Source organism: Ursus arctos, unplaced genomic scaffold, assembly GCF_023065955.2.
Source record: "Ursus arctos isolate Adak ecotype North America unplaced genomic scaffold, UrsArc2.0 scaffold_3, whole genome shotgun sequence".
In the NCBI taxonomy this organism is placed as follows: Eukaryota; Metazoa; Chordata; class Mammalia; order Carnivora; family Ursidae; genus Ursus; species Ursus arctos.
Window position 1 is genome coordinate 41,551,293 of NW_026622985.1, and position 22,971 is coordinate 41,574,263.

Below are 22,971 nucleotides of genomic sequence, written 5' to 3' on the forward strand. Positions count from 1 at the left end.
TCTCCCTGGCAATTTTCACCAACTGGAGTATTCTATTTCCTTATTTCTTTTATTGTCTCTTTCCACTCCTGTGAATGTATGATCAATGAGGGCAAGTTTTGTCTTTTTTTTTGCCACTTCCTGCCACTCAGAACCTAGAATGGTGCCCCGCACACAGTGTTCTCCGTAATCCCCACTGCCTGTATTTGGTGAATACTTTCATCACCTCTCATTCTGTTTGGGAGAAGGTTTCAGACTGCTCACTAACCAAGTGGCCTTCTCCGACTAGCGGCTTTGTCTGCAATTGCTTCTATGATGTAATATAAACTGTTTCCAGCAGTTATGATATTAACAAAGCAATTGGGGAATGTTAGAACTGTCTTTTCATTTGGTGAGATAACATTCTCATTTACACCTGCTTTTGGATTGACCATGGATACTCGGTTCCCAGTGTTTTCAAATTCCTCTAACTAGCTTGGGGTGGAACGGAGAAGCTTCATGCGTGTTTGTTGTTTTTGTTCTTCACAGACTTCTAATAGTGTTTCAGAAGATATATAGTGATAATCCAATTAGATAAACATTTGTTCCAATATTTTTACCCAGAGGCCTCTGATACACATTTTTTTCTTATCTACTTTATTAGCTTCAAAAATTGAGGCTGAATATCTAATCAGAAAGACAATTATCAATTCTCTGCGCTTCCTGGCTGGTGTTTGATGTTTTTCTAAGTCCAGATGAGCTGCAAACGTTTTTGCTCGTTATCTGGTAAGCACCGACTACTACAGACAGAAATGGGGCTTCTTTTTCCAGCTGCTCTCCCTAATGTTGCAGAAACCTTCCTTTTCAGTTCATTAAATTTAACTTCAGGCAATAGCTAAAACACAAGATAATTCTTTTTTGTTATTTCTTTGGCACTTCCAAAGTTCCGTCTCACATTAGCAACAATGAGCCAAAGGGTTTCAAAGTTGTGTTTTTTTGGTTTGTTTTTGTTTTTTTAAGTTATTTGGAGGATAGGGCGTTTTAGGCAGGAGAAAGGATTCATTCCAAGCGACCACTATTTAGCATTATTTTTCCTTTTATTTATACCAAAGGGCCCTTAATTGTAATTGCTTTTTAAAATATTTATTTCTTAAAATTCAGTATAGTCAACATACATTATTATATTAGCTTCAGGTGTACAATACAGTGATTCAACAGTTCTATACACGACCCGGTGCTCATAATGACACGTGTACTCTTAATCCCCTGCACCTATTTCACCCATTCCCCCCCACCCCCATCCGTTTGTTTTCTGTAGTGAAGAGTCTGGTTTTTGGTTTGTCTGTAATTGCTTTTTAAGTTGGCTTTTCAAGGGGTGACGGGGTGGTGCAGTCGTTAGGTGTCTGCCTTCAGCCCAGGGCGTGATCCTGGTGTTATGGGATCGAGTTCCGCATCAGGCTCCTCCGCTAGGAGCCTGCTTCTTCCTCTCCCACTCCCCCTGCTTGTGTTCCCTCTCTTGCTGGCTGTCTCTATCTCTTCAAATAAATAAAAATAAAAAATCTTAAGTTGGCTTTTCAAATGCATGATTAGGAGGAAATGAGGCTTATACTGCACCCAAAAATCTTGACTCTCAGTTTTCAATCATTTGTAACATTTAAAATGAATGGCTTGAAGACCATTTTAGAAGCATAATTAAGAAACATTTTGTGAATATGTGTGTGCTGTGATTTCTCACTAATCTTTGCCAGTCCTAGGTTCTGAAAATTTAAAGACAGCTATTAGAAAATCCTACAGACATGATCTTGCATAGTATCCTGTGTTATGTATACACTATTACTTAAACTTTCCATGCTTTTTTTTTAACTTTTCATTATTTGTATCCATTCATGTTGTTGCTTCTATATGTTTGTAACTACAAATGTGATAAATATCTTTCTGTCATTGTACACATGCTTTATATCCGTTCTCTCTCCCCACATGCACCCACATCCTCGTGTCTACCATCTCTCTCTAGGCTTTAGGATCAGCTACTAGAAGTGGAGGTACTAGGTCAAAGGATATGTTTGTTTTTAATTAAAAAGATAGTGTCCATGTTGCCCTTCATTGATTTGAACATTTTCCTCACTAGGATTATAAATATATATATATATATTATTGCCTTATATTTGATAAGATTGTGTATTGCCAAACTTTATTTTCTCCATCTATTGGGTCACTGTTCTAAGTGGCATTTGTTCGACTATGAATGTTTGAGAGAATCTTTTTCATAAGTTCAAAAGTTATTTATTTTTCCTTCTCTGTTGTGGTGCTGTTATGTTATCCTACCAGAAAGTGATATGGAACTTTCAACTGAAGTTTTTGTCCTTCCTTAGGTTCCTTTTTAAACAACCTGTAAAATATGCAGGATCTGATCATTATCAGTGGCGGGAAGTGCTCTTTACACTTACACGCCCAGAGGACTGTGCCTGTGAGTGGCATGGTAGTCTAAGATGATGTACCAATTTATTGCTACATCTGCTTTGGTTATGGATCCATAATTACATTTAAATGTTTCTGGCCAGGAATTGCTGTTTTGTTTGAAAGCCAATATGGTGGTAATTCTGAAGGGAATTTTGTCGAAGTCCTCTTGAGTTTTTATCACTGAGCAAAGATTGCCATAATCCTTTTGCAACATGCATTATATCATCATTACTACCAGGCATGGCCTCAGTTTATCATTTTTTACTTCATCATAGGAGATATTTTAATTTGATTTTCCTGCGGATTCTTAAATATAGACATTAGAATAAGCATGAGTATACAAAATTCTTAAAATTCTTAGCATTTTTTATACAGATATCGGATCAAAATTCTGTACATTCTGTACATCTTCTACAGTCAGGATACTTTTCCTTGATTTATTTTTATAAATCATTTTCCCCATACGTATTAAGGTAGTGCCAGCAGAGGAAAGGACTAGTAGCCCTTTGGCAAAGATAGTAAAAAGTGATAAACATTAAAAAAAAACAAAGACAGGGGCGCCTGGGTGGCACAGCGGTTAAGCGTCTGCCTTCGGCTCAGGGCGTGATCCCGGCGTTCTGGGATCGAGCCCCACATCAGGCTCCTCCGCTATGAGCCTGCTTCTTCCTCTCCCACTCCCCCTGCTTGTGTTCCCTCTCTCGCTGGCTGTCTCTATCTCTGTCGAATAAATAGATAAAATCTTTAAAAAAAAAAAAAAAAAACAAAGACAAAAACTTCCAGCAGACAAATATTATAAATGAGTGAACCTTTCATAAAGATAAATTTTGGAAGGGTATGGTTATATATCAGCTGTCAGACTAGAGGTGGAGGGTCACTGGGGACATGGTTTGACAGTGTTTTCACTATAATCACTGTGTTTATGAAAGACTGGGACACTGGCCTATCCCTCCCCATAAGGTGTTCACTTTCTCCTCCATGTTACTTTCTAGACTTACTGGTTGACTCCAATTTTGAAATTCCTTTTACTTTTCCAGGAAATCAAAATGTTATATACTATAAGGAATTTTAAATGATCTATTAATGTATTTACCTGGTTGCTAAAAGTCTCACTCTCTTGTTCCAAAGTGAGTTAACGGGGATTTGGGAGGCACTCTGAATTGTCACTTTATACCATTCTTTCTGGTTTATTTCTGCTTTAAAGCAAATAGCATTTCATTTTGATGTTTTTGATACCATAAAATAATATGGTTTAAGACTAAGTGGATAGTCAGGCTGCTTTTTTATCGTGGAACAAAGGCATTCTAGAAATTTGCAATTGCTTGTTTCTTCCCTTTCTCATTTTCCAGTATTCCCAGCTCCCTCTTGTAACTGGTATATTCTCAGCTGCCACTCCCTGGTGATGTGAAGCTCAGTCACGACTGTTTTTATTTCTTTCACTGCTCTGTTACGGTTCTGTCCATGTCACCACATTGTGCCTTCTGAAGAGTAGGGGAACATACTTCTGGCAGGTGAAATAAATGTGAAATGTCTTCATGATGGAAGACTGACGAGTTTAAGCTTTGGATGAATTCGTTGTTTTCTTTACTGGCTGCCTTGTAATTGATCTGCTGTTTAATCTTAATCACTCTTTGCCCATAAACCTTGCAGTTTATTAATTCTTTTGTTCATTTATTCATCCAACAAGAATTCATTATTTCATGTGTTGGGCTTCGTTCCAGGCAAGGAACAACACCGATAACCTGGCCTCTCATGTGTGAGAAGGCATTAAAAAAAAAAAAAATCCCCACAAACTAAAAGGATATGTAATATCAGGTGCCACTAAAAACAAAAAAACAAAACAAACTATGGGTGCCTGAGTGGCTCAGTCAGTTATGTATCTGCCTTCTGCTCAGGTCATGATCCCAGAGTCCTGGGACTGAGCCCTGCATCGGGCTCCCTGATCAGCAGGGAGTCTCTTTCTCCCTCTCCATCTGCCCCTTCCCTGCTCATTTGCGTTCTCTCTCTCTTTCAAGTAAATAAATACATAAAATCTTAAAGGGGGGGGGGGCAGGAGTACAGAGAATGACAAGGGTAGTCAAGGAAGGCTTCCGAGAAGAGGTGGCATTTGGACAGCCATCTGTGCAAAGTAAGGGAGCAGCCAGGCCTATATTGAAGGAAAAGAGTGTCCCAGGTACAAGTAATAGTAAGAGCATGGGTTTGAGAAAAGTGTATGGTTTATTAAAAGATTGGAATCCAGCTTCAACACCTCCATGTGACAGTGTCCTTGAGGGTTAGCATGAGATGCGGTGAGGATGCTCAGGATATAGCAGAGAGCTGGGGGCAGTGAGGTGGCAGAGCCCATTGTAAGAGCATCTCTGCCTGAGATTAAAAAAACAAAACAAAATAAAAAACTATGGAGGATTAAAATCCAGAAAGCTCTTTTCTTTACTGAAAAGTTAAAATTGTTGATGCCCTAAAATTAACCACGTGGCATCACCAGAATTGTCATTTAAAAATAACATGTAGTAGAGGACTGAATCCAATGTGAAAAGATGAAAAGTTGATCAAATTTGCTAGTAGTCCAGGAAATGGAAACAATGAGAGAGCATGATATTTCATTTTAGCCTGATTGGGAATTAAAAAAAAAAAAAAAAGAAATGACATTGTTGACGAGGTTACATTAGTTTCAGGTGTATGACATAGTGAATTGACAACTCTGTACATTATGATCTGCTCACAAATGCAGCTACCATTTGTCCCCATACAACACTACTACGATAGCATTGACTATATTCCCTATGATGTATCTTTTATCCCTGTGACTTATTTATTCCATAACTGGAAGCATGTACCTCCCACTCCCCATCACCCATTTTGCCCTCCCGCCCCCCCCCCCCCCCCCCCGCCGGCAACCACCAGTTTGTTCTCTGTATTTATTGGTTTGTTTCTAATTTGTTTGTTTTTTAGATTTCATGTAAAAGTGATATCCTCTGAGATTTGTCTTTTTCTGACTTAGTTCACTTAGCATAATACCCTCTAGGTCCATCCCTACTGTTGCAAATGGCAAGATCTCATTCTTTTTTATAGCTGAATAATATTCCATCGTGTGTGTGTGTGTGTGTGTGTACACACACACCACACCTTCTTTATTCGTTCATCTGTTGATGGATAGGAGGTGCTTCCATATCTTGGCTATTGTAAATAATGCCCACAATAAACATGGGGGTGCATGTATCTTTTTGAATTAGTGTGTCCTTTTTCTCTGGGTAAATACTCAGTAGTGGAATTATTGGGTTGTATGGTATTTCTATTTTTAATTTTTGAAGGATCTCCATACTGTTTACCACAGTGGCTGTACCAATTTACATTCCTGCCGACAGTGTGTAAGGGTTCCTTTTTCTCCCCTCCTCACCAACTCTTATTTTTTGAGTCTAGCCATTCTGACAGGTATAAGGTGTATCTCATTGCGGTTTTGATTTGTATTTTCCTGATGATTAGTTGTGTTGAGCATCTTTTCATGTTTTGGCCATTTGTAGATCTTCTTTGGAAAAATGTCTCTTCAGGTCTTCTGCCCATTTAAATCAGATTATTATTACTTGGTGTTGATTTGTATAAGTTATTTATATATTTTCAATATTAATCCCTTATTGAATACAGCATTTGCAAATATATTCACCCATTCAATAGGTCACCTTCTTGTTTTGTTGATAATTTCCTTCTCTGTGCAAAAGCTTTTTATTTTGGTGTGGTCTCAATAGTTTAATTTCGCTTTCGTTTCCCTTGCCTCAGGAGACCTATCTAGAAAAACGTTACCAAACCCAATGCAAGGAAATTACTGCCTATGTTTTGGGAGTTTCATGGTTTCAGGTCTCACATTTAGGTCTTACATCTATTTTGAGTTTATTTTTGTGTAAGGAAGTAGTCCAATTTCCTTCTTTTTCATGTAGCTGTCCAGTTTTCCCCAATACCATATATTGAAGGGACTGTCTTTTGCCCATTGTATCTTCTTGCCTCTTTTGTCATGATTAATTGGTCATTTAAGGGTCAGTTTATTTCTGGGCTCGCTATTCTGTTTCACTGATCTATAGATCTATTTTTGTGCCAGTACCATATTATTTTGATTAACACAGCTTTGTAGTATATCTTAAAATCTGGTATTGTGATACCTCCAACTTTGTTCTTCTTTCTCAGGGGTGCTTGGCTATTTGGGGTCTTTCCTGGTTCCATAAAAATTTTAGGATAATTTGTTCTAGTTAGGTGGAAAATGATGTTGGTATTTTGATAGAGATTGAATGCAATCTGTAGATTGTTCTGAGTCGTATGGACATTTTATTAACATTCTTCCAACCCGTGAGTATTGAATATCTTTCTATTTGTGTCCTCTTCAGTTTCGTTTATCAATGTTTCATGGTTTTGAATGTAGGTCTTTTCACTTCCTTGGTTTATTTTTAGGTATTCTTTGTGGTGAAATTATAAATGGAATTATTTTTTAATTTCTCTTTCTGCTATTTTGTGTATAGACACACAACTGATTTCTGTGTATTTTGTATCCTGCAGCTTTACTGAATACATTTATTATTTCTGATAGTTTTTTAGCGGAGCTTTAGTGTTTTCTATGGGATTGTGACTTTTCAAAACCCAAACTGTGACCAAAAAGTGGTGGGATTTGCCTTCGGTGTTGCTGAGGTTTGGGAGGGGGGACAAAGCCCATTTAACGTGTTTGAAAACAGCAATACACACAGAAAAGGAAACTATTTTCTGTTGTATCTACTCGATTCAGCCCATTTTTTTTCTCTTTCCCTCTCCCCTACCTCCCTGTCCCCATCATGTTTATAAGATTATACGATAAAGGAGAAAAATATGGCAGGACACACATCAGATGATTAAGTTGAGCTGCCTTGGCAGGGAGATGCTGTGGAGTAAGGTAGGGGAAAGAGAAGTCATCTGAAAAAAAAACAAAAACAAAAACAAACCCCTGCAATATTAGAAAGCATGACTGTTTAAACATTTTGTATGTATCTCCTTTCTTTTGAGACTGACACTGATGAGAACTGTACATTGAAGTATGTTGGCTTTTCTTTGAAATATGTTCAGAGTTTCATGACAAATCACTCGATACTCAGAAGCAGCAGATATAGAATGTAGACTGGTCACGTTCCTATTTGTGTTTGCAGGACATAAATTGGAGTTGCAAAATAAAAACTGAAGTTCGTAATTTGAGTATCTACATATAGATAAGGAATAATTTGGGTGATATATTTAAACATTTTTTTCATCTAGATTCAGTTGTAATGAACAATACGGAATATAAGGAGACTGCAAATCATTTTTTTGTCCAGCATTTATGGCTAGCTGCGTATTTTGAAGGGTTCATATACTAAGTGTTTACAGGGTTCCCTGCTTAGTTATATTTCAGCAAACCGCTATCTCAGAAAATGTTTTAACTCCAAGCTACAGTGGCAGTAATTTATCTAATTTGTGCATCCCTTTCTGAATTTGTGAATGTGCATCTTAATTTAGGGAAATTGAGGGAATCTTAATTTCTTAATGTGTGAGCTCCTACCTTGTTTTTTAGGTTTGATCTTTTATTGGTGGGCACAGAGAGGAGAGGCAGGGAGAGGCCTGCCTTCTGACTAGGGGGCAGGGAGAGCTGGACTCTGTTCCAGGGTGTCTTATGAATCTTCTGCTGGTGCTCTCTTTTGACTGGAAACTGAGAGGTCATTTGTCCATAATGATTAATGTGGCCTCAGCGGACTTTTAAAGTTAAGGTTTGCAGCTCTCAAACTTTCTGTTGGGGTTGTTTAAAAAAAGGGGGGGGGCTCCTGAACAGGCAATACAGTAGTACAAGGGTTTGGATATTCTCTGAAATTTTTTTTTAAACCCGTGTATGAACAGCAAATGATGCAAATTTAAAAAGTACACATGAGTAGAATGAAAATGATTTCCATGTTTATGTTTGTCAGCAACATAGTTATTTACAAATAACCCATATGAAAATGTAAAAAAGCATATTACATCTTCACATGCCATCTGTATTAACTGAATAAAGCTTAGTGACATTATTTTCAAATCTGTAGTTAATTGTACATAGACATTTTGTGCGTTAAAAAAGAAATGTACATAATTTAAAATAAATTACATTACACAATTTACAAAGTAATATTAACAAAAACTTCTTAGACAGCTGCCTCCTTACTTAAACAAAATAAATATTCAGGTAATTAAATTAACAAAAAAAACCATTTAGGGGATTACAGTTTATATAAAGACATATTGCAAATTTAATAAAGTTATAGTTTACAATGACCAATACTGATCTCTTCAAATCTCTGTGCTACAAATAGGCAGGAAAAAGTACCAGAAGGGGGACCTTAATGTTTACTTTTTAAAAATAAACATAAATAGATTGCTGAAAAATAGTTGTGAAAATTTCATTGAGGGTTCAAAGTAGATGACCTAGAAACTATTGCTTTTAAAAAAAAAAGTCTACAAAACACAATAAGGCTGACCGTTATATTCTAAATAGACTAGATTTTGATCGCTGAAAACATGACTGCCACAAACTAAAAGTCTTCATATACTGCCCATTTTAAGATCTGGCTTGGTAGAAGCATGAAAACCTAAAACTACAAAGTTAACTCTATCCACTTAGCATTTGTTTTACTCATTTAATAACGTAGACGTAGCCATTTTCAGTGTTCCTGCTGATACAGAATTACCGTATGCACGCTGCAAAACATTCTTTTTTTTTATAAAGAGTTCTGTTTGCTATGCCCACACTCCAGTTTCAGACCCCAAAATCCTCTTCTGCAGTCATGGCCACCTGGAGCTAGGACCAGGTGGGACAGGCAGGTGTGTTTTGTTCTCACGTGTAAACTAGACCCAGGAAAGCTCACTTTCTGACAAGATGCTTCACACATTTGTTCCTAGACTGCTCTCGTTTCAACACCCTCAGTCTTAGTGGGGAAAACATAACATGAAACACATTTGAATTTGGTAATATTTTACAAATCTCAGATCATTTTGGAGGCATGATTCTTGGAAATCTATTCAAACTCCAAGTAAGTCCAGGAATGGGCTCTCCTTTCTGTAAGGTACAGGCCTGTCTTACTGTCTTGTAGGATGGGTTGTGAACACAGAGGCAAGGTAGAGGTAGGAGCATACTGGGTCATACTTAAATAGAGTATAAAAATGGACATATTTACAGAAAAAGCATTTTTTTGAGGGGGCATGTCTTCTACATCTTTCCTTACGTTTTTACTTATGTCTTTGACCAGTACATTTTGCTTAAATCAAGATGTTCACACTCTTAGTGAGACTTTGAGTAGCAGGTAGGGAATAGAGACCTGTCACCTTCTTTTTTCCCCCTTATTTAAAAATTTGAGCATGTTTAGTAGAAGGTAGTTCTGAGAAAAGTGGGTCAGATTAGTTGTAAGCAGAGTAGAGAGAGATCAGAGAAAATCATTATAAAGGAGCAAAGGAATAGGGATTTGAAGGAGGTAAAACAAAAAAAACTGAGAGGTGTTAATCCCTGTAAGAAGTTCTGGGTAAGTGACTTTATCTTGAAATGTCCAGGAACTTGAATGGGGTTCTGGTTGGGCAAATGAACGTTGCCACGTCCCTGAGGATGGAGGAGGATTACAGTGAAGTCCGACAGCACGGCCTGAGACAGGGACGTTGCATCAGGAAAAACACCACACTGGAAACAAGTCCAGAGTCAAGGGCAATTGAAGTGCTGTCTTCACTCATGAAACATTTTCCCTTCTTCTGAGTGTCTTAGATTCATAGGTTATACAAAAGCCATGACTAATTGTATTATAGTGCCTAGCAGAGCGTCTTCCATGTGATAGTTCAAGAAATGTTTGTCTTGTTATAAGTTATTTGTGCTTTGTTATAAGTACTTAAGAACATGCTTTTACGCACTCCTTTGCAAATTACCTTTAAGCTACACGGTACTGTTCTCCAAAAGGCTTTCAAATAAGAATTATGGTCCGTATCTTAGATTAGGTACTGATAAATAAGCAAATCAGCCCCTTTCAAGAGAGATCAGTTGTGCCAATTGTGTGGTTTATACTGAAACAGTCCAACAAAATAGAATATGATACTGTATCATTCTTTTTTTCTCTTTTTCTTTTTTTTTCTTTTTTTAACCAAGCAGACCTTCATATGTATAGAACAGTAGTTCTAAATCTTTTTGGGCTCATAGGCCATTCTAGTAAGGCAAAAGTGTCAACAGACCAGTAACTACTATATTCCTCCCCTGAATTGTCAGAATGAACAGGAGGAATAAGGTTTTGAAGAAATTCCAGTAACATACTTAACTCATTATTGACTCATGCCAGGAACAAAAATAAGGCTATTTTCATGTTCTAAACATGAATACAGTAACCTTCATTTGTCCAAAATAGCCAACTGGCTATGTACCCTTCCTTCCATCTTTCCAACAAGAAGCCACCCAGAATTTATCCTAACGGTGAACTTCCGATATGTTTCCTAGTTTTAGGTCACATTGAACCTAGTCTCCTCCATATATGTAGTATTGTAAAATGTGATTAATTTATGAGTAAGATCATGTATTTTCATAAAATTTTATAATTTCGATCAATCTGTTAATTCTTACAGTATGGGTTGGATGATACTGATCTGCGTTCTGAATTAATGACATTTTACAGTATCCTAAGTATAGCTTTTGTAGCAACAATATATTATTTGGTAATTTCAAAGTTATTAGGTGTTGCATACATTTTATAAGGCTGTTAGCTAAATTCTTCAAGTAATGGCAATAGATTCTTTCTCAACCATCTTGGACAAATGGAGTTCATTTTATTCAAAGAGATCAACTTGAGGATTACCTGGAAGACCCCTGAGTACATACATTAGCAATCACAGTTTTAGAGCAACGGTATTATTTTTGTCTTCCTCTTCAATAAGACCGATGCAGTGGAATTTTTTATGCTTTCCTTTTTTAAATCCTTGGTTTAAAGTAAAATTCTCATCTTTGTGACCACCTGTTTGCTTTGAAATAGTTGCTATGCCTAATACAGTGAGTGTTGAGTAAGGAATTAGTGCTTTCCACATTTAATTCATATTGAAATAGGTAGAAATCTGTTCCTTTTGGGCGCAACGACGTCCTAATCTGATGTCTTTTGTAATCTTTGCAAATACTTTAATGAACAGCAGGGGGAGTTCAAACTCTACTTGAAGGTAAAACACCTTCTAGTCTAAACCACTTTTACAGCAGCACAGCCACGTTTAAGATAAAATAGCTTGTTACATTATTTTTAAAAGACCTGAAAACCTAATGTCCTCCCCTCTACCAAAGGTTGTTGCAGTAAATATTGCCTGAAAAATGGAATCGCTTTTTAATGGCACCTTTGGATTTTTATTTTGTTTTTTTTCCCTTGAAGTCTGCCAAATTAGTATTTCACTGTGTCATTTCCAGGCCTACATGTGTGAAAAATATAACTACTTGCAAAACAGTGATAAAGTTTAATGACCGTTTTTCACCTTTGAAATTAAACACTGATGGCATTCTAAGGGTAAATGAATGAAAGCAAAAGATGACCTAGTAAAGAGGTAAGCACTGAAAAAACTTCTAGACCAGTGGTTTGCAAACCACAACCTGCAGATGTGGCCTGCTGTTGTCACAAAGCTTCATTGGAAAACAGCCATGCTCATTCTTCTATGTACTGTATATCGTCCACACCTGCATCCTCACGATGACAGAACTGAGAAGGTGCGACACAGGCCTGGCAGAAAATACCTACTATCTAGCCCTCTATGGAAAACGTTTGCCGCCCCTGGTCTAGATATTTAATGAAGCCTGAGGCAAACTATTTATTCTTTTTTGAACATGTTTTTGAAATCCTACAAAGCCTGCTTCAAATTTTACCAGCGAGAAAGACAAAACTATGAATACATTTGATGTGAAGCTAGGAAAAAACAAATCCGGGGATAAAGAAAAATCACAGGGTTTTGAGTTCTTTTAGGTACAAAAATTATCAAGACGTTATTTTCTCCATCTGCTCAAAATTAAAAAGACAACCAGCTCCTTTTTTTTTCTTTTCTTTTTTTAACAAAGATAACAAATATAAAAATCTAGTCGTAAACCACCTTCAAAGTACAATTAAAAACCAACTAGAGGGATCCATCTTTTGAAGGGTTAATGAGTTCGGGATTTGAACATTTCAATCACCGCCATGTTGTCGATATCACAATGGCTGCAGCAACCAGGAAGAGTGTAGACAGCAGATGTAATAGCTAATTCCATCCTGCCGCCATCCAAACTGAAATTTATTCTCTTCCGGATGTAAGAACTTGCAAATGGTTCCATGACACTCTTAGCACAGATGTCTTCATCCCATATGAAAAGAGGCAGTTTCTATGGCAATACTGGTTAAATGCCTATCATGCTGCACTAATATAGTGCAAAAATGTGCCTTCCATATAGCAAAAGAGATGCAGGCAACCAGTGTGAAAATTAGGGAAAGTAGAAACGTATTAACACAAGCAAATTAGTTTTCCAGACAATAACCACTATAAAGTACTGAACTTGAGGACTTTTTTTTTTTTGTTTTCCTAAGATACTAGTACATGTCCAGCATTCATACTTTGGAGAAAGACAAGAATTAAGTCTTATAAAAGAGTCTTTGCCTCTGAAATGCAGGTTAATGAAAGCTACCACCAACCACCAAGATGCTGAATTTATTCCATGGGTTTTCTGCTCACCTTAGAGTTTATCTCTTATTCACCATTAAAATTGCTTATTAACAAATACATAGTCTGACATAGTAATGTGTATCATTCAGTTGAGTATACATGTTGTTATGCTTGACTATAGTATTGTAGAGATCTTGGTATAAACTCTTCATGCTAAAATGTTATTATGGGTTAACACTGCCGACAGAGGCTTGCATCAGGTGTCCTAACTGACCAATTCCACAACCGTATTTTAGAGATGAAAGTGAATTGCCAGTTAGTAGATTTCAGAAAAGATCACAAAAGACTTTCCGAATGCAGCCTGTATTCAACTAAATCTCCTAGATTTCTCAGGGCTGATTTTTTTTTTTTTTTTTTATGTTAGTGGTACTGTCTTGGTATCTCCAATGGCACTGATTTTCACTTTTTTTTTTTTTTTTTGATGCTCTTTTAATAAGATACAATGCATCTGAATTCACACAGTATGAAGAGCTTTGTGGCTGCTGGATGTCTACTGCAAAGTCAGAAAGCTGAAAGTGGTTGTTGCCCGGGTAGGTTCAATCTTACATGTCTGCATCTCCATCGTAGGCTAAGGTTAAAGGTTTCAGTCGGTTGTTTTGCCTTCTTTGGGGTTTCTTTGGCTTTTTGCTGTAAATAATAATAAAAATAATTAGAGAAGGTAAATCAACCTTTAATCATAAATTTTATTGTTTTAAATGAAAAAATTCAAAATATATTGATAAAGTTGTCTAACTGCCTAATGACCTAAATTCAACCTTAAAGTTTTGATATTCTGGTATCTTTGAATTTCTTATTTTATGCTCTGAATAAACCTGAAATAGAGCCCCTCAAATATTTTATTATCCTGTAAAAGAATTATCAAATGAAATTCCTCACTAACAATGGAAATAATACTATAGTATAATCATTAATATTTGACCAGAAATTTATAAACAATACACAATTTATAATAAATGTTTGAAAAGATAGTTGAATAAAATTAGGTATCTCCATAAGCTCTTTCTCCAGTAGTAATTCAGTATCAAACTGTGTAGTTCACCATAAGCATCCAAAGCGATATGATCTTGTATAACCAAGGAGAACATCCTTGAGATGACCTGGAGCAGCTCCGGCTCAACTTCAGATATTAAATGGTTCAGATTTGGTAGTTTTTAGAATATCTACAACTAAAGCTGTTTTTATTTCTAATTTCAGACAAACAATAAATGCAGAATACTTATTTCGGACAAATTGCTGTTTCTGCATTGTAGTCAACTGACAGTGTTTTTGCTGAAAATAAAGAGATATGTATCCCCTTAGATTTTGAAATATGTAATCACTCACCAAGCTAGATAAATCATGGAGACAATAAAGATGAGTAACACAAATGCCCCAGCTGCTACACCGTAAACCCAGGTCTTTAGTCTCCCATCTAAGAAGAATGGATATTAGTTATTAATTTACATTAGTCTGGTGTGTGTGTGTGTGTGTATATATATATATGACAGTTTTTAACTATGACCAATGACCAGTCACATACGACCAAATCCTTTCAAAACAAAATGAATTATTGCTTAGGCACAGTTAATGATTAATGCAAAGCTGCTATTATGAGTTAGATGCTGCTTCATTAAAGATAAATTATCAATGAGAATTGAATGGAAAAGAAATGTTTTCAATTTGTGTTCAGATTTCAAGTTCATATGCTGAAATTTTTGCAGCTGCTTACTTCAAATCCAATATATGTGTAATGCTAAATAAACATTTTCTTATTTTCATTCTGAGAATGGAAATTATAAGGAAAGAAGAAAAGAAATGTAATTTCGATAAAGTCCTACAGCTTAGGGTTGATGCAGACAGGTGTCTGAACATAAATTTTATCATTTTAACCTTTTTTTTTTTAGATGAATTGAAAGTGAATATATTTAACATTTTTGGGAGGAATTAATCTTTTATCTAATTTACACTTACTTTGTACTTTAAAGTTCGATTGACAATATCCTTTGTAAAAATAGCCAAGTTTGATTATAACATATAAATAACTTTAAATAACATTTTTCTACCTTTTTATTATAGGGAATTAGGCAGGATAGGAACTTTTCTAATTTTGTTTTCTGCTCTCATTTTCTTTGAGCTTCTTAGTTTTGTGTTCAGAATGAACTTCAACTAGATGGTAGTATTAATTTGCCTAATGTGATAATTATATCAACATATATTTTCTGTTGCATACATACAGTTAAACATATTATTGCTAAAATTACAGATTGGGCAAATTGACTCCACAGGCACTCTGGTTTATTCAATATTTGGAAGGCATCAAAAACAAATCAGTACTGTGAAAGTGTTTCTGCTTAAAGCTGGATCAACTTACGGATCCATTTGTTGGAACTAAGCTGTTAATATTCTAAATATACTTCTTTTCAATTCTACAGATTTTAAAAATTAGGGACTGGGTTTAAAGTCAACCACGGTTGGGTTTATCTGCCCTGAGAGTTCTTCAACAAATATCTTCTGAGTTTTTCAAAAAACCAAGAAGAAAGTCTAAATGTACTTTTTTAAGAACATAAACCTTGTTAATATATTAAAATACTCATTTTAGGGAGGGTATATATTAAATTTAAAATGATAATCTTCTCTTTTTTAAAAATGAGTTGTGATGTGAGAAGGTTTGCTTGGATTCTTAGTCAAGGTCAAGATTGCGAATTGGCCATTTGCAGGTCCACTATCTTGAACACTGAGAGAAGAGTTTCCCATGTTTGCAGACAAGTCAGCTTTGCAAAATAAATTGTATTTCAGCTAACCACCTTATGAAGGCAGGGATAAAGTGGTTAAATCACAGTATGTGGGTTAAATCATCCAAATACTGAAAATACCTAAATCCTAATAGTGACTCTCTAATAAGGGAAAGTGTTTTGACTTAATGCATTAGAAATAGAGATGTGCTATGCAGATTCCTTCTTTTCTCATATTTCTGACAACTGTAAAGTAGACTTTGCCTGGCTTTGCCTGGAGATTTCCTTTGGTCATTAACTTGTAATCCCTCTTGGTGTGAGAAAAAGCTCCATGATCTTAGCTACCATATAGCCCTTGCGGCACAATTTTAAGCACTGGCTGTAGTTCCAGGAATAAGCCTATAGTTTATTCCAACTGGGGAGAGCATGTGTGTGGGGTAGGGATAGCACTGTATTAGGACATCAAGCTTTTGCCTGCACTGGCTTCAAGTCCATTACTAGACACATTAAGGGTGTCTGTTTAATATGACAAGGGTCTGGTCAGTCTTTAAATTTAAATCATCCCATCTAGACAGGAAGGCTCCATCCTTGACCTTTTATATCTGGTGCTAGTACAGATTCTGATTGAGTTTATCAAATCTAGGGGCTGAGAGAAATTGGACTGGCTACCAAGTGCTTCCCCACCCCCCAGCACAGCACGGCATTACTGATGTTCCTATTTTAGGTTCAAATTATTACCAGTCTGTGGTCAAATGAAAAATTCTTGAGTGTCTTTAGAGTTTTATTTGTTTCAGTTCTGAATGACAATATACTTTATTCCTAATTAATATTTCATTGTTAGATTTCTTTGTTCAATGTGAATGTAATTATACTTGTAAATTTAGGTCTGAGATCAAAATAACTAATATCCTAATTTTTTTTCTAAGAAAGTAATTTCATTTCTCTGAACTTCGAGCATGAGTGCTTTTTTCATAATTAAAACATTTTGCTATATGGCAATATCAGAATGAGTACAGATGAAATAATAAATAACTTATGTGAAAATGCTTGCTTTTTTTTTTTTTTAACCCCTTTACATTGGTTAAATGTATAACTAAAGGATTCTACATCAACCCTGTCTAGTCACTTCACCTGGCCCAAATGGCTGTAGAAACCAGGTCCTTCCCCGTCCTGTTGGGTTACTGGAGGATTGGGTTGGGTGTACTGCCCGACTGGTTTTCACATCTCCTCTTTTGTCCTCCACAGTGGGTATCACCACCACGGGGATAAGTGTGCACTGCTCAAGTGTACCGTTAGAAGACATGACTTCAGTGTACCCTTCTTCACAACTGCATGTCCTCATCTGCAGGAGAACAAGAGGATTTCTACTATCCATAGAAGGTGATCTTTGAGAGCATAATAGATCTGACTTGAAGAGAAGGCTTTAAGGAAGTACTGTTTTGGGAATTTACTACATGTAATTTCGGTCTTAACTACATAAAAACACACTTTTTGTACTGTACACAAATTATTTTAACAGTAGAATCACTAAAAACATTCAGAATATTTATACTGATAAAAGGAGAGGTCCAGAAATAGACCCCAAAACACAAGACATGCTTTTTCTTGGGGGGGGGGGGTTATGGGATGGCCTTTTTAAGAGGTGGTGGGTGACAAATAATGAAGCTGGCTTGTCTTTTCTGATGAAGTCACACATACCTCACTACAGTACGAGTGGGGTTGACTACACGGTGGGTTACAAGACCTGTCAGCGTCAGGCTGGCGCACCACCAAGCAGCCCCCTGCAGAACAGAAAATCATACGTTGACAAGTAGCTTCTCTTGCAATGATAGAAACACCCTGTTGTATAGACTTGTCTTTGAATCCCGAACCACTTTGGGAGCCCCATGGGTTTTTCTGAGGGCGACTGATTGTGAAATATTTGGTTAACCTTGACACTTCATGCAGGAACTTGAGGCCCATCTTATTCAGAGGCGAGAGCTCCGTGCCTGACGCTCAGCAGGTGCTACACAAACCCTTGTCTGCAGAGTTGCTACTTTGAAAACACTAACTGCACACAGGCTATTTCTGTCATTGTCCCCAGTCCCCACTATGGGCCCAGTCCAACATTAAAAAGCAAATTGAATTTTCCTTTAAATTTTCTTGGCTAGTCAGAGAAATAGTTTTCATGTCCCTTGAGATGTCTCTTTAATTAATGACTATCACATAAATGTATTTTTTTTAAAATAATGCATTTTTCTTGGAGAAAATCATTATTCCTGCCAATTCAGGATTTTTGTGGGTATAGGAAAGAAAACCTTTGTAGCTACTAAGTGATATGTTTGCATTACTGTTTAACTTGACATTGCAGCTCTCTGGTTTTTCTTCCTTCTCTTTCTCAAGTATAGTACCAAGTGTGCCTATGTTGTTACAGGTGAGGTTTTAAAATGAGAATAGGTGTCCTAGAGAAAGAATATTGGTGATGTTTCAAACCATACTTGCTCAGTTGAATAGAGTTTTAGGAAAGCAAAGTTTTTCCTTTACTTATGGAATTGATGATCCTCTGGAATTTAATCAAAGATACCTATTGTTAATTATTCACCTTATCTCTCAATAATATAAACTATTCATCAAAAAATTGTGATGGGAAAGGTGTTAGTCATTGCAAGGCAATTGCAGTTAAAAGGCCATATTGAAGTTATCATGAAACACATGAAAACAACATCTTGATTTCTAATAAGGACAACTTCATAAAATTAAAGCAAGTGATCAAGATAGGTAATATACTTTACATGCTTGTCTATTTCTCATAAAGAATCTCGTCTCTCCTAAAAGATGGAAGAAGAATGCATATAGAGTTTATCACAAATCATTTACACATTGGCCTTTTTGGTATCAGAATATTAGAAAGACATACATTGGGTACTTTAATGGATTAAAAAGAAGGTGAACACTGAATTCTACAGGTAAGTCTTTTAAAATTGGACTTACCTTTGCATTGGGGAATATCCCCAATTTTAGTGGGAAAAGAGCTTTTAACATGTAGAAGAAAAGGCAGACAAATATTACTTGCATCGATATTGGGGGGAAAAAATAACCCTGAAAAGTAACAGGACCCTCTGGGGAAACTGCAACGTTCCCTCTGAATAATTTCAAGAAGAATGTAGACCTTCATTTTCAACACTTGAGTTGAATGGACCATCTCTGTAAGTGCCTTCAAATTCAGAAAACCTATGCTTCCCTTCCTAGGGCTCTTTCTCCCCTTAGGCTTCTTACAGTGGTGTGGTTGGAATAGATTTTTTTTCCCCCAATAAATAATACTGTGAGAGAGCAGAGGGTTTCCTGGTAGGTGTCTCTTCTTTGTTATATATGTGTCCATTGGGAGTTCTTATTATCAATGGTTTCTTGATACAGATTTCTCATATATAAAATCTTACCTTCACAAGAATATAATTTGATATCCTGTTCCAGCTTTCATAGGGAGGAAATAAGTAATTAGGTTTAAATAAATCCAGGTAATTTAAAATTTAATATAAAAATTGATGCTTTCCAAAAAGCATATTGATCTCTGTTCCTGTTATCTTACTGTATATATTACAGCTAAATTTATAAATGGACATTATGATAGGTACCCAAATGCACATTACTTTTTATCTCTGCCAGAGGGTCAAAATGATGGCAGTAAGTCAGCAGGTCCCCCTGAAGAGTTAACTCTCTAAACTCATGCTACTGGTTACACTATGAAGATTCCTGTAGATGAGATCTATGAAAATGTTAAAGGAGCGACATTAGATCTTTGGGTTATGTGCTTAAGACTGAGGTTCTGGTTCCGACCTTGGTTTCTCTCTAGGAAATTAGCAAGGTGCATATCTGGAGCCAAGTTTCTTTCCACTTCATAGGGGCCTCAAGAACCCTTGCATTTACTGGGTTCAGATGAGGAAATTTATAGTAATCTCAGATTAGAGAAGCTCTTTGGGTCAAAGGACATTTCAGAAAAATTTTTCATTTGGTTTTCTTCTTTGAATATATAATTTTTGAGTGGGGACAGAGTGGACAGAGTAGGTTAGCTGCCCAGATGCTCTGTGTTTGAGATTTGCCAATAGATCTTACCTATTAATAAAAAAACTGAATCATAGATTTCTGAATTCAAGCAAGATACGTGGATATAGTCAACAAAATACTGATTTTTTTTCGCACATGGCGAGTTATTCATATATAAAATTTTTAGGAAAGATAATCTGAGAATTATAATTTATTGGGATTAGATAGTATTTTAACTAAATTCTAGGAACATTGTCTAAAATGGCTGGATGAGGGAGAATTTAACTGAAATAATAAAAATAAAATAGTCGCTGGTTATAGTGATACAGCCTAGGTACTGAATCCCAACCATATGCTGAATACTGAGAGAATATCTTTGTTTTCTTCATTATTTTCTTAAGCAGACTGCTTGTGTGTTACAGGAAGACTTTGAAAAAACAAAGAGAAATTGGAAGTTTACCTGTTACATTTATACCATCTGACCTTTGACACCAGACTGTTCGGGAAGAACCCTTCCAAGCACTGGCCATCCATTTATACTCATAACACTGTCCATCTGCAGGGACACAATAAACATGAACAGAAGCATTCTGCTGTCCAGAAGGACAATCATGGGGAAAGAATATTAAGAAATTATTTATAAACAATTGAAAAGTGGTAAGTCCATCTCAAAAATGATTCAAATGTTAATTTAATTTATTGTCTTGAAATTGCCATATAAATGTTATAAAATGTTATAAAATTCCTGATCTATTCCCAAACTCCATTTCTTTGCCATGGTTTTTATTCTTTTAATGTTAATACAGTATAGTTGATCCTGGAACAACATGGGGATTAGGGGCCTGTACCCCTACGCAGTCTAAAATCTGTGTATAACTTTTGATTCTCCCAAAACTTAACATCCTACTGTTGACCAGAAGCCTTACTGATAACACTAAAGCCGAGTTAATTATTTTATATGTTATATACTATATGCTTCTAATAAAGTAAGCAAGAAAGATGTTACTAAGAAAACCATAAGGAAGAGAAAATATTTTGTACTGTATTTATATTACTATTAAGACTTTATTTGTCAGAGAGAAAGAGCACGAGCAGGGGGAGTGGCAGAGGGAGAAGCAGGCTCCCTGCTGAGCAAAGAGCCAGATACAAGACTCAATCCCAGGAACCCCGGGATCATGACCTGAGCCAAAGGTAGACGCTTAACTGACTGAGCCACCCAGGCGTCCCTGTGCTGTATTTATATTAAAAAAACCTCTCATGTAAGTGGACCTGGGTAATTCAAACCTGTGTTGTTTGAGGGCCAACTGTATTATTAAAAATTTTAGAAGTATCCTACTCTATGTATCATTCTGAAATGTAAATATTATGAAATATTTCTATGTGTTTTTTTTTTAAATGTAGCTATTGTACATTTATTTTAACTGCTATATAGAATTCCACTGTACTAAACACCACAATTTTTTTTAGCTATCTCCTCTCTGGATGGCTTTTTAGGTTGTTTTCTATTTTAGCTGTTAGAGCAATGCCTCAGTGGTCAACCTTGTGCAAGTCTCTTCATGCTTCCTTAAGGTAAATAACTAGAAGACAAATTGCCAGGTATCACCATAGGGATGGCTGAAACTTTACTAAATCTATTTTTTTTTCCTTGAAAAAGTGACAATCTACATATCTACTGCAGTGAATTAGGATTACCATTGCTTAAGCCTTCACAAACGATTATTGTCAGATTTAAAATTTTTGGTTTGTCTGGTGGGTGCGGAAGCTATATTGTCATTTTAAATTGTAGTTTTCTATTAATGCTATTAAATAGTAACAAATGTTTTGGGGCATTTAGACTTCCTCTTATGAGTGTTGCTTCTTTTTATCTTGTGGCCATTTTTTTTTTTATCCTATTGAAATCTATGCCTTTTCTTACTGAATTGTGGGAATTACTTATTCTAGAGTAGCAGTTCTCAAAGTATGATCCAGAGAACCTGGGAGACTTTAACATTCTTTCAGATTTTGTGTGTGTGTATTTTCCTTTTCCAACTACACATCTGTGTGAGTAGAGCTGGATTTTCTTCATATACATAAACGAAGATCACAACAGATTGAGTGCAGAAACAGAGAATCCAGCTATCTTCCTTTAAGACAGATATTATGGATTTGTAAAACTGTAAAACAAGATTATGCTTGTCAAAGTTGCTGTTTTTGTTTTACAAAGTAGTATTTTTCAGGAAGTGTTATATAAAATTGGTTTATGGTTATTTTAAATCTTTTCATTTTTAATATAAATTTATGTATATAGGACTCACAAAAGAAAATCTGGGGTCTTCAAACAATTTTAAGAATATAAAATTGGGGGGCGCCTGGGTGGCACAGCGGTTAAGCGTCTGCCTTCGGCTCAGGGCGTGATCCCGGCGTTGTGCGATCAAGCCCCACATCAGGCTCCTCCACTATGAGCCTGCCTCTTCCTCTCCCACTCCCCCTGCTTGTGTTCCCTCTCTTGTTGGCTGTCTCTATCTCTGTCGAATAAATAAATAAAATCTTAAAAAAAAGAATATAAAATTGGATCAATTTTATACTCTTGGACCAAAAAGTTATAAAATTGTTGTTCTAGAAGCTAATCCTTGGAAATTAATCAACTTCACAAATATCTTTTCTAAGTCTGTGGCTTCTCTGCTAACCTTGTTTATGATCTATTACTATGTGGAAGATTTAATTTTTCATCTTTCCTACTTTTGTGCCGCTTGTGTCATATTTAGGAAATTCTTCTCTACTGTGAGTTCATGATGAATATTCTATATTTTCTTTAAATGTTTTATAGTTATGCTCTTCACCTTTGGGTCTATAATTTATCTAGTTTAATGTATCAGTTTTGTATATGGTATGAGCTTAGAGATAATTTTAAAAACATTATGTGGATAACAAATTATTGCAACATTTTACCCATCATTACCCTACTGATTTTCACTTCTGTTATGTACCTATATACGAAAATTTGTTCCTGAGATTCTTTGTTTCATTAGTCTAATTGCTTTATTGTTGACCGGTCACTCTTTTTAAATTATTAGTGCTGTAGGATAAATCTTGAATAAAGCCATGTAAGTCTCTTGACCTCCTTTCCCATTTTTTCTTCTTGAAA

General features: G+C 36.0%; 1 protein-coding gene and 1 long non-coding RNA gene across 2 annotated transcripts in view; one reads left to right on the forward strand and one right to left on the reverse strand.

Moving 5' to 3' along the window:
• Window positions 1–8,324: 8,324 nt before the first annotated feature.
• Window positions 8,325–22,971, reverse strand: part of THSD7A (thrombospondin type 1 domain containing 7A) — a 426,859-nt gene continuing 412,212 nt past the window's right edge. Inside the window, exons 24-28 of the mRNA XM_026506586.4 lie at window positions 20,308–20,403; window positions 17,526–17,608; window positions 16,959–17,169; window positions 14,440–14,527; window positions 8,325–13,743 (exon numbers count right to left, since the gene is read on the reverse strand). Coding sequence (XP_026362371.2) covers window positions 13,659–13,743; window positions 14,440–14,527; window positions 16,959–17,169; window positions 17,526–17,608; window positions 20,308–20,403 — 563 coding nt within the window. The 3' untranslated portion in view covers window positions 8,325–13,658. The remainder of the gene's footprint in view (window positions 13,744–14,439; window positions 14,528–16,958; window positions 17,170–17,525; window positions 17,609–20,307; window positions 20,404–22,971) is intronic.
• LOC123001424 (uncharacterized) lies at window positions 13,557–22,039 on the forward strand. The gene is made up of 3 exons (XR_006410305.3): window positions 13,557–13,646; window positions 17,073–17,207; window positions 20,270–22,039. It is a non-coding gene; the product is annotated as an uncharacterized LOC123001424 (long non-coding RNA).